General features: G+C 40.6%; 1 protein-coding gene across 12 annotated transcripts in view; it reads right to left on the bottom strand.

Annotated features, from left to right (window-relative positions):
- Positions 1-12,149, bottom strand: part of cacna1c (calcium channel, voltage-dependent, L type, alpha 1C subunit) — a 176,736-nt gene that overhangs the window by 106,693 nt on the left and 57,894 nt on the right. For all 12 annotated transcript variants that reach the window (XM_076722869.1, XM_076722874.1, XM_076722870.1 and 9 more), the window contains exon 3: positions 11,389-11,494. In XM_076722869.1, coding sequence (XP_076578984.1) covers positions 11,389-11,494 — 106 coding nt within the window. The remainder of the gene's footprint in view (positions 1-11,388; positions 11,495-12,149) is intronic.

Genomic DNA, 12,149 nt, shown 5'->3' with positions numbered 1-12,149 from the left:
TCCTTTAACTTTTCCTTTACTCCTCCATTTCTATAACACTTTCTCCTCCTCTAATATTTTCACTCTTCCCCTCCTTCATTGTTATCTTTCTGTCCCCTCTCTCTCTCTCTCTCCACTCATCCTTCTCTCTCTCTTTCACCCCTCTGTCTAATACTCTGTCACTCTCTCTATCCATTATTCATGGTGCAGTCACAGTCGGCATTAAAGGACCGCGCAATATTGCTACGGCAACAACGCAGCAGAAGCAGCCGCATTGGATCATGGGAAACTGGGTCACCTCCCAGGAGCGGGAGGGTGTGGGGGGTGCAGCGGAGGGAGGTCGCTGTCACACACATACAGACGCGTGCACGCACACCTTATAGATGTCCTACAAAGCAGGAGGACAGGAAAGAGAAAGGTGATGAGAGAGTAAGACAGAATGAGAGCTAATAGGTCTGGTCAATGATCCAGATACCGTCACTGGCACAAAACCCACAGTGTATGTGAGTCCGTATGGCTGAATGGACACATATACATAGACATACTTTCATACAGATCCTCCTCACTCCTGGAGAGAGAGCACACACTGCTCTGTACATCTAGCTGCCATGTTAATCATACAGTGTTGACTCAGTGCAGCTGAACAACATTAAACATGAGCAAACTAGACAGTAAATGCCTTTCTGTCATCTTATATTTAGACTTCTGTTTACTTCTGTATTATACATGTTCTAGGGCATGCTCTCTGCTATCCTATACAAGTTTACACAAACTTAAAGTCAAACTCAGGAGGATGTCGGATGATATAGTATAGTAGTTTCATAAGTCAGCACAACATTCACATTTGTGATCCAGCAGTACAAAGCTGCTAATGAAACACGGCATGGCAACATGGCAAATGTTTATTCCTCTGCTTTCCTCTCCTGCTAGTTGTCTCATGAACCCTTACATTTATTTCATGTAATCACTGGTTTCCTTTCAGGTTCCTTTCTGAAAAGATCTTCTGAGGCTATTCTGACATCTGACAATTAAAAATGGAATGGTAACTATTTTCCATGCCAACAGCCAAATTTCTTGTGCCTTGGTAGCTGAATGGTTGCAGCACAAGCCACAAAAACCCAACATTACCGGTTTCATTCCAGCTGGCGACCTTTGTTGCATGCAATATCTCTCCCCCAGCTTCTTCTGTCTGCCTCGTTACTGTCATACTGTCCAATAAATGTGAAAATGCCCCCCCAAAAAACAAACTGACATACATACATGAACTTTCTTAAAATCTCTATGTACTTTTACAGTTTGATGGAATTTGATGTCTTGAGAAAATAGCTCATGAGTGCAATGCTTTTTGGCAGCCAACCATGAAAGCTTAAATTTTAGCACTCTTAAATGCACCAGAAAGGAAGATTTCAAAACCTCAATGAACATATGCTTCGGAAACTAGTTGACACCCATGTCAAGCTTATCCGATTTATTGCTGATGGGGAAAAAACAGGCTGAAGCTCCGATTTTCGCCAGAAACCATGTCTCCAAACTCTGCTGTCTGTCACAAAATAACACATTCATTGTCAGGCCTATTGATTCTATGATAAACAGATTTCAGTGAATAGATATGAGTGGAAACAGCACTTTACAGTATTAACAAGGCCACTCTATTGATCATGACCAATCTGCCTCCCACCAGCCTCTCAACAGTGAACGATAAAGACCCAGAAGCAAAGGCGAATGGATATTCATCTTTTGATGTGAATTCACTATAACACTGCAGATGACTCATCACAAGAATAAAACAAACACTGGAGCTGCTGACTGCATGTCAGGTGGGCCTAAACGATGAACGTAAAAAATGTAAGGATCTTCTTTCCAATATTGAGCTGCGGCTCCCTTTGCACAATATATATGTGCTTCTCTTTATCTACATATCCTTTGTGGCCGGTATAGATTTAATGATGGAGATCAATAAGACGATAAGGCCGTCACCTGGACTCACCTCAATACTGGATTTTATTGAAAAGCGTGTGTCCCTATGTTATGCTTTCAAGGTCTATCACACATACACTCACTCACACCCACACATGCACGCACACACATACACACCTCCAGAGAAACAGTCTGTCACATGTTGCCACCAAGAAAACGGAAACATCTGTTTCTATGGGAACCCAGCCCTTTGATGATACAGGCAAAACACACAAACCACACTAGGATGCAGGTACATACACACACAAGGTGATGGTTCACACAGACATACACATCCTGGGTTGAAACTCTGACTGATGACAAGGCATGTCACTATGATGCAGAATACTTTAGTGTATGTGTGTATGTGTGTGTGTGTGTGTGTGTGTATGTGTGCGTCTAAGACTGAGACAAAGGGCGATATGGAAAGAGAGAGAGAGAGAGAGAGAGAGAGAGAGACAATGGCTGCCAGATCCCAGACCAGATGGCTAAATGTCAGTGAATACCACACCAACATGACTGCTAGTTCTTCCTAACAGAACCAGTACACACTGCAACACACAGCATCACCTATTCATTCAGTGAGCAAGTGAGACTGAGACTTCTGCACTGGATGACATGTTAGATATTCTGCTTCTTGTCTTTGATCTCGGGGCATCCAGAAGGCTTTCACAAGCAGGAGGGGCACTGTTGAACCATTAATTCAAACGTCACAGCGACGACAAATGAACACTGTACATCAATCTACCATTGACAAGCCTGCTTCTTCCTGTTGCTTCTAAATGTCAATTTTTGCACCTGAGTAGTTTATAATCTCTAGCGCTAAAGAAATCAACTGACAGGCTTTGCATAAGCTCAGCAGAATGATTGATGGGGGGCCTTTTAGCTGAAAGTAGCTGTTGTGCAGTTTGCTTTACTCCTCTGGTGATGTCACACCAGGCTTTTATGGCTGGTTAAATATTAGTCTGGAATGATGAAGACACATGCACGTACATGCATACACTGAGTACACATTACACCTGTTTGCCACTCTAATTTGCCCAGAGATCTACTGTGCACTTCCATTATCTTTGTTGCCATGGCTCTAATGTTTGCTGTATAAGCAATTGGTTGTGTGTGTATGTGCGTGTGCATGCATGTGTATGTGTGTGTGTGTGTGTGTGTGTGTGTGTGTGTGTGCTTCGTACTAGGATGCCAGTGATGGGATGATCCTACATATAAAGCTCAATTTCTCCAGTAAAAAGTTACTAGGCTGAGTACTACACTGCAATAATATAGTACCTCCACACTGATGAAAACTCAACAAATCTCTGTATCTGGGCATAACAACCAAAGAAGAAGAAATTAGCAGTGCTTTTGTATACACACAAACAACGGTGTAGTAGGCATACTAGAAATTACACTCACATTCAAATATTTGTGCACATGGAGCGACAGCTACCACTTAGTCCTGCTTTGTGTGAAACAGCAGTCCAACAGATCTCAGCTGGGGTTTATGAAATGTAAAATAAAGAGTCATGGAGAGGCTGCCAGTGATGCTACTCTTGCTATTGTCCTTAACCAAGGGGGAGTGCTACAGTTAGCCACTGCTCCTTAATACCTGCCCCATGGCAATTTACTAAACTCAAACTAAAAATGCAATTTAAAACTTAACATCAACCTTAACACCCGTTAACGTGTGTCGGGCTATCATAAGAAAAATGAACCAAAACTGACATCCCCTGTCAACTGTACTTACCATGACAGAGAAATACTCTATGATGAGAATGTTTCTAACTAAAATGGGGACATTAAGACTGACATCGCTCCCTGTGGTAAGGCTGCATTGAGAAGTTTGAGTTTCAGTGATGGACAGAGACATTACGCTGCCTTTCTCTCTGTGTGCTCTGTGGGAGCGGTAATGTGGGTCGATGTGAGGCAGAGGTGGACACTTTTAGCTCAGTAAAAATATCCTGCTCTATCTCTTTCTCTTCTTTCTCTCCCTCACTGCCTCTGCCTCTCTCTCCTTTAACGCTGGCACATCTGGAGCGTCATATGAGCGTCGATCAAAAATTCACCTCCGCATTACTACCCTCTTTCAGACAGTTATGTAATGCTAATAATTTTTGGCTCCGCGTCCACATGAGGGAAACTTTATTTAAGTTTCATAAGGCTCATTTGACCTGATTTAACATGATTTGTTTGCCAAATCACTCTAGTACTGAATACCAATGCGGCATCACACAAATATCCACAGATCCTCTGTATGTCCTCCCCCACACAAATACATGCACACAAATACATACAAACATAGCCTCAAAATCACAGTGGTTCGGTATGCAGGTTTGGCTTAAACAGCGGGCGTAAGATGGGACAGTTTCCAGGGATCTGCTCAGAAATCATGGGATTCATGACTGAGACAGTGTTCACACAAAACCCCAAAAATACTGATATGCTGTTTTTAGTTTGGACTGGCAGACACACATACACGCAAGGCCAGACGCAGAAAAAGTACATTCATCTTTTCTTTCGAGAAAGAAAAATGTACATGAAGAACAGAAGCAAAGGAGAAAAAAGAGAGTGAGGTCAGGAGGTTTGTGTGGAAATCTCCCTATCTTTATCACCAAAATGGGACTATTAAAAAGCAAGGGAGGAGGAGAGAGGGAAGAGGAAATGGCGTTGTAATGAATGTGGTGCCACAGCTGCCATCATTTAGAGTCTTTATCTTTCACTTTTATTAGGTGGAGGAGAAGAGCGAAGGAAAGGAGAGAGGGAGGGAGGGAGGGAGAGACTGACTAAGACAAGAAATAACAATTTTTTGTTTATTATGTATATTCAATTCTGAAAAATTACACAGTGATAACACTAAAGCGGTTAAAAGAATATTACACTTTAGCCATTTTGCTTCCATTTAACAGCCATGCTAATGAGGTTAGTGGCGAAAGAATAAGAGCGAGTAACAAAAACTTCAGCTTCAATCCACCTTGCACTTCTTATAATGTGCCGTGTTTAAAGTGGTAAAAAAAAAAAAAAAAAAGAAATGAAAAAAAAAGAGAGCAAATCAATCGAAGCTAACGTGATCACCTTAATAAATACACAAGTTCAGCTTTGTTGTGCAGTGATTCAGTAGTGGCTTTATGTTTCCTGTAACATACAAACCACAAGCTATTATCTCTTCCATTTGGCTTTCAGCTCATGAACAGCCTTCACCAGTACATAAACACATAAATATGGCAAACACAAAAGAGCCATAACAGCCAGCCCAATACTAATCAATTCAAGGCTTATTTATTCAATTAAAGCCCGACTGATGGAGGCATTCCTGATTCCCACTTTAGAAATGGGAACATTAAAAGGAAAGAATGAGAGTGAGAAAGATGTTCTGGTAAAGCGGAGAAAGTACTTAGATAAAAAGACAACTTTCAATGTTGACTGTCTTCCTTTTTCCCCTTATCTAACATTCATTTTCTGTTACACTGGGGCCCTGCAGCAGTGAGGCAGAATGGCTCCAAAGTATGGAAACAATGGGACAGAAACCAAACAGCACTCTGAAGTAGTAACTTTGGAGTTGGAAAGCACCCATGTCTCTAATAGAAATGGTAACTGGGGTATTCCTTGTTTCCTCTGGGAGCTGAAAAGGGGAACAGCATTTATAATTTCCACATAATGACTCCCCAGGCTACAGCATGCTTGGATTTTGTACTGCAGAACACTTGCAAGAGATTTGAAGTTTCAAATCTGTGCAGAGGGGCCTGCCAATGTGTATAAGACAGGATAAAAAACATAGTCCATCATATTAATCTCTGTCTGTTCATATGTACAACAAATACACTGTCACACTCATTCATCCTATTGGTAAATGTGATATACTAATAAATGCATCGAATTCCACTGCAGCTGTTCACACATACACCAGCAGACACACAAACATACATACCACATCCTTATTCAGATGCACCATGAGGGGCTGCATTTCACCCTGACCATTCAGAGGTGCGCGCACACACACACGCACACACACGTCACCACACAAAAACACAGGCCAGCATTGTTTAGATAAGTGAAACATACAGACAGATGCTCAACGTTCCTCTCCATCTATAAATAGACACTCCCAGCAACCAGCAGAGTAGCACCCAAAGGAACAGCATGTTAACTTGATCCTCTACAGAAGAAATGATGGGGAGAGGGAGAGAGAGGCTGGAGGACATGTGGAGACTCAAGAACAGACACCAGACAAGATTTGGAGCAGTATATGAGAAATGGAGTCTTTATGAGGTTGTAAATTCAGGTTATTTCATCGATTTAATGAAATCCAACGTATTTGATCCAAAGGGAAACACAGAGGGCGCTCCTGAGGTCGCATGTGAACAAACAGGTCTCGTGGCAATGCTCTTAATCCAGATCAAAATACAGTGCCTTTAAAAAGTATTCAGCCTAACTTCACTTTTTTAATTTTTTTGGCTGATACAAGAAGTGATCTGATCCGTCACTCAAAATCCTGATAAAATCCGAACTGCGGGTTTTGTGATCCTTTGAACTACAAATGTAAGTGTGTGCGCTGTGATGGGGCCCATTAACCACTAAAAGGTGATTCATTGACTTAAAGGTGCTTGTTTCACTTGCCTACTGCAGAGCAAGCAGCTAATTCATCTAACACTAAGCACCCTGTCACCTACCTCTGATACACACACACACAAACACACACACACACACACACACACACACACACACACACACACACACACACACACACACACCTGGTTGCATGCAAATGAGAAACCATGAACAACCGGGGACTCAGGGAAACACAGATTCAATGTGGAATTGAAGTAAACCAGCTAAACGTGAATATGCACACATGCATTATCATAGCAGCATCAGATCTCAAACCTCAGTCACTGTGAATCCTATTAAGCCTCATTATTGTTAAGGGGATTTGGTGTCAGATGTGTATGTGTCAATGTGTGTGTGTGGGATCTTTTCTCTCCATCAATCAGTGTCTAATCAGGTGTATTGATTAGTTAATTGCTTAATTATGACAATATTATTCTGTCAATCTGAAAGTATCCACATTGATCTGATTAGACGGAGGAATGAAGGGAGAGCAAGAGGGAGAATGTGATTAAGGAGAAAAAAGGGGGGAAGTGGAAAGAGAGAGAGACAGGAACAGAGCAGAAGAGAATAAAATAACGGGAACAGAACAGCCAAAGGGAGTGAACAGAAGTTCTTCACTCAAGTGTCACCTTCTATTAGAGAACATTCATGTCGTTTTTAGGAAAAAATGTTGTTCCTGAACTGAACCGGCCGAGGTGCAGCGTTTATTTCCTCCCTGAGAGAAGACACTTTCGCACTTTTTGGTTCCTACCTTCCTTTCTTCTGTAACCAAGGACAGATGAGGAGCATCACTACGGTTACCATATCCATGACAACCTCTCCTGCTGCTATTATTGGGCATGTCGTCAAGGAGACAGAGCTGCACATTATGGGATGTGAACAGAAATAGAAATCTTGTACTGGAAGCAATACAACAGATCTCTGGTATTACATAAGAAAGACTAGTGACGGGGTGCCATATTGATTCTAAAACTCAGGCTCGATCACACACAGGGTCAGGGGTAAACATAAAGAGCACCATCAGGATACCGAGACACAGCCATGATGCAGCTGCTTTGAGCTTGTCCTTCATGAAAAGATAAAGCTTTCTATAAGCCTGTAGTTTATTTACAAATGAGAAAAGAAAACTGACAAAATGGGAAGAAATTAAAACTGTGCATGTGAGCATACAAACCCACAAGGAGCCAAGCAGAATGTGACAACCCAAATGACAAAAAGGAAAAACAAATGTCAACAATACGCAACATGGGGCGAGGGTGACACAAATATGAGCTGCATTCAAGGAAGAAAATGTGTAACAGTCCTGCATTCAAATGTCTAAACACAACGGGACCTATGTTATCTATTTTGTATTTTGTATCCCCTTTCCCCCCTCTTGTTGCTATAACTTCTGGGGCAAACACAGGAAATATCAGATGATTTGTCAGAGAGTGAAGAAGGAACTCGGTGAACATGACTAAACGTAACGTGAATAAAACTCTAATACGTTATCCATTGAACATGATTTCTGCCTGAGTCACACCAGACAGATTTTCACTGGCAATGGTGGCTGTTTAACAATGAAGACAACAACTCCCATGCTCCCACGCTCCTTCACAACATCATCAAACTACGTGTTTTGTTATTTGAAACAAGAAATTACATACTGTGCATTTAAAAAAAACCTTTTATGCAGGGAATATTGGCTGAAACTCACATTATATGTCACGAGAGGTCTGAGCACTGGAATGCAAAGGTGACACTGGAAGACATGACTTATAATAGCGTGAGGACAATGTCGAGAGAATTGGCAAGGTTTCCTCCATTCATTCTTCCCAAATGTGCATGAGGTCTGCTAGAGTGTCCTTATGCAAAACAGTCACTGTAGGCAGCTCTGGCTAAACCCATCATCTAAATGACTAAGATGTCAATATAATGACAATCACAATAGACACTCTAGAAAATGAACCATTGGGAGGTAATATAGATTCTGGCAGCCTTGGGTTTAATTGCTGTCTTTCAAACACAATGAAAGAACTGAATAAAGTGAATGCTTATTGCAATCACAATGTAAACATACTTAAGATGCACTTCTGGCAATGTCAGAGGAAGGCGTTGCATATAAATGTGATGTTTTTATTCTGACGTCTGTTCTGGTACATAACAGTAAATTGTTTTGAGACATATATGTGGATATGAATCCAGAACTTACAGCATATTATGAGGCTGGAAAAGGATTCCAAGTTGAAACTGAATGTTGGAGTGGAACATGATCCAGCTAAGAACTGTTCCAGTGGAGGGATGAGGCACGTTGCAACTATCATAAAACACATTATCTTGAGCTATCAATAACTTCATATTTTTGGGAAACCTGGTGCCATGGCAGTAACTCATCTCACATTGCACACACAAGTGTTTTTTTTTTTTTAATAATTATATAAGACCTAAACCTAAACCTCAATATTGTATATCAAATGAATGTTGTGCAGCATTTCCCCTTCCTTCCCGACAAAACAGTATTTGTCTTAAGTTGTATACTTGTTAATACCAAATACATACACACAAAATGTACAAATACACACAGACACAGACACACACAGATACATGGTTCAAGCATATATTTAAGCCTCTGGTCCATCTGCACAGTTTCCTGTCTGTCAGAAGGTTATAAAACTAATTGACCACAGCTGTGGTGGTGGTGAGTAGCTTGTTTGCGTCTGTGTGTGCGTGACTGCGTGTGTGTGTTGTATCTTTTCTTTAACTAAGGGTCACCAGCAAGGTCCTAAATAACTCTTCAAGAATAGAAGACCTGAAAATAGGTTGATTTAGGAGGCCAAACCTGTCATGTAAGCGTGTGTGTATGTGTGTGGCTGCATGCCAGAGCTTCATGCTGTATACTGTTTCAGAACGACAGAGTAGCATTAAAATTCTTCTCATTGTGTGTTGGCAGACACACAAGAGAGACGACTTCTTACTATTAACCAGTTTTGGCTGTTTGGTAGGAATCACACACTGAACATTATTTGTCTTAAATGCAGCGATTTACTTTACAACAGACAAGTAATTATTTACACAATTTATGTTTGTGTTACAACCTTAAACAGCTGTACCACTTGCTTTGATTGGGAACCACTTATCTTTGAAGTCAAAGCTTTAAACATGAATCTGAAGGTGCATTTTAAGTTCAGACTGTCTGAGTTATATAGAATTTACTAATTTTTCAATATTTATGATATGATTCGATGACTGAATAATAACAGTGGAATCTTTTCAAAGATATTAAACTAATGAAGATCTTAAAGAAGATAAAGAATACCTGAGATTCTTCAATCAGTACTTGTAATGTGATCACTGAGGATTGATCTGTAAAGCAGTACTCTACACTGTATTGAATTCACCGCATGTACGTATAACTCCTACCGAATTCAGAGGGAGATAGAGACAGGCAGAGAGAGTGGGTGATGGACATAGATTAAGAGGATGAAAACAGCTGTTCTACCTCAGTCCTATTTACTCTTCCACTGACTCATATACCTGCACTGACACTATATCATTAAAGGAGAAATCAGAGGGTAGAGACACAGCAAAACAAATGAAAACACATGTTAATTCTCCACTCAAAAAGTCAAATATTAGTCCTTTATCTTGATCATCCTCACACTAATACACTGGCATACATCTGCAAGCTGACAAACACACACACACACACACACATATAGACACACATAAACTGTACAGATATATGTCATCATGTTGACTGATAGCCTTGTGACTGACTGGTGGTCTGTCTAAGGTATTCTCCACCTCTTGGCCAATGTCAGCTGGGACTGGCTCCACCCCCCCATGACCCTCAAGGATAAGCCGGTATAGCTAATGGATGGATGGATACTGATTTGTATAAACACAGAGCAACACAATGCTTTACACACACGCTCACACCCCGGTGAGCTGCCAGGTTAAGGTAATTAGATAAGAGGTTTGGCAAGAAGCAGTCACAAAAACTGAGTTTTCAAGCAACAGATGGCTTTGTTTTGCAAGATATTTTGTTTTACTTTGAAAAATATATCAAATTATACTACATTTAGTACATTAGACTAGATGACATTCTGGCAACCGCAAAATCACTCTTCAATCAAAACAACTTAAGTCAGTCCACCAAAACAGCTCATAATTCCTAAATCAAAACAACTAGTTTCTCCTTAGCCAAACGGTTTCTGTTGCCCACAGGAAAATTACGCTTTGCCTTTGATCAAATCAACTCACATTTGGTACAACTCAAGAGTCCTCAGTCAAAACAACTGAAACCCTTCATTTTCTTCAGGCTTCAAAATGGAACATCATAATCAACAACCCTGTGGTATCCAAACGATCAATGATGAGAGCAAATGATGCTCAAAGAGGGTGTTATTCAAATACACTCTTACACTTTCTTGGTCTCCACTGTTTCTTTTTTTTGTTGTTGTTATTCCATCCTGCTCTTTGCCTTTCGCTCTTTTCACTCCACCCTTCTTGCCTTTCACCTTCTTGAACCAGTCACAGTGTCATACAGAATCCCCCACTCCTGCCTCTCACACACATGGCAGTAAATCAGCTGGAAATGTGCAAATGACTGCTCAGTAATGCTAATTAACAGAAAAATCTGCACATGAAACGTTTCAGAAATTGACTGCACACCTAACAACATGTCAGTCAACATATTACATCCACAAAGGAAACTCAGGTGTGAGACCACAGCAGCAAAAACCAAGAAACCCCGTCTTCCAGGATTGGAAAAAAAAATATATAGCTAATGAGCCAAGCCAGCCTTAAACCAGCAGCTATTGGACCACACAGCAAGTAGTTAACTGGAAAGCAGTTTAAATATTGTAGATTACTCACCAGGTTGGAGTTGGTGGCGTTTGAGTCGTCCTCGGGGAAGGGGATGTAGACGGCTAAGGCCACACAGTTGGCGAAAATGGTCATCAAGATGATGATCTCAAATGGTCTGGGAGGAGGGTTAAGTAATAATAATAATAATAAAAACAGACAAAAAAATGAATGTAAAGTAAGATAGACATAAGGATAAAGATAAAAATAAAGACGATGCATAAAACCACACAATAACATATTAAAATCTAGGTAAAAATAGAGCAGAATAAGGATAAAAGTCTGAAGAAGACTGTTAAGATGAAGCTCTTAAAGAACTCTTCATAGCAGTATACAAACCAGAACAGAGTCCACAAAACAGACATTTACACAGTAGAGATCATCCCAGTTCAGCTTGGTTCCTCTTAACTTGCAGCTGGTCTTGGGTCTGTGTAACACTATGCCTAATATCTAAGTGAATCTAACTAAACTCATATAATGGACGCGGTCAGCGCTGCAGTTGTTTGAACTAACTAACAGTTAATGCTGCCTTGTTTATGCACTGTAATACACTATGCATTTGTGTTATACTTTCTGTTGTTATTGTGATTTGATGTTGTTGTCCTGTTATGTGCTTGATGCTGCTACTTAACCTCGTCTCGGTTCGGTCTCACTTGCAAAAGAAGTTTTAATCTCCATGTGACTCCCTAGTTAAATAAAGGTCATTTATGTCATGGAGCAACAGCAAAGTTGGCATTTGCTCATAATTGTGGTAATTATCTCGGCAATACACC

This window comes from Chaetodon auriga, chromosome 22 (genome assembly GCF_051107435.1).
Source record: "Chaetodon auriga isolate fChaAug3 chromosome 22, fChaAug3.hap1, whole genome shotgun sequence".
Taxonomy (NCBI): Eukaryota; Metazoa; Chordata; class Actinopteri; order Chaetodontiformes; family Chaetodontidae; genus Chaetodon; species Chaetodon auriga.
The sequence above is the reverse complement of the archived record's forward strand: the minus strand, read 5'-3'. Positions and strand labels throughout refer to the sequence as shown.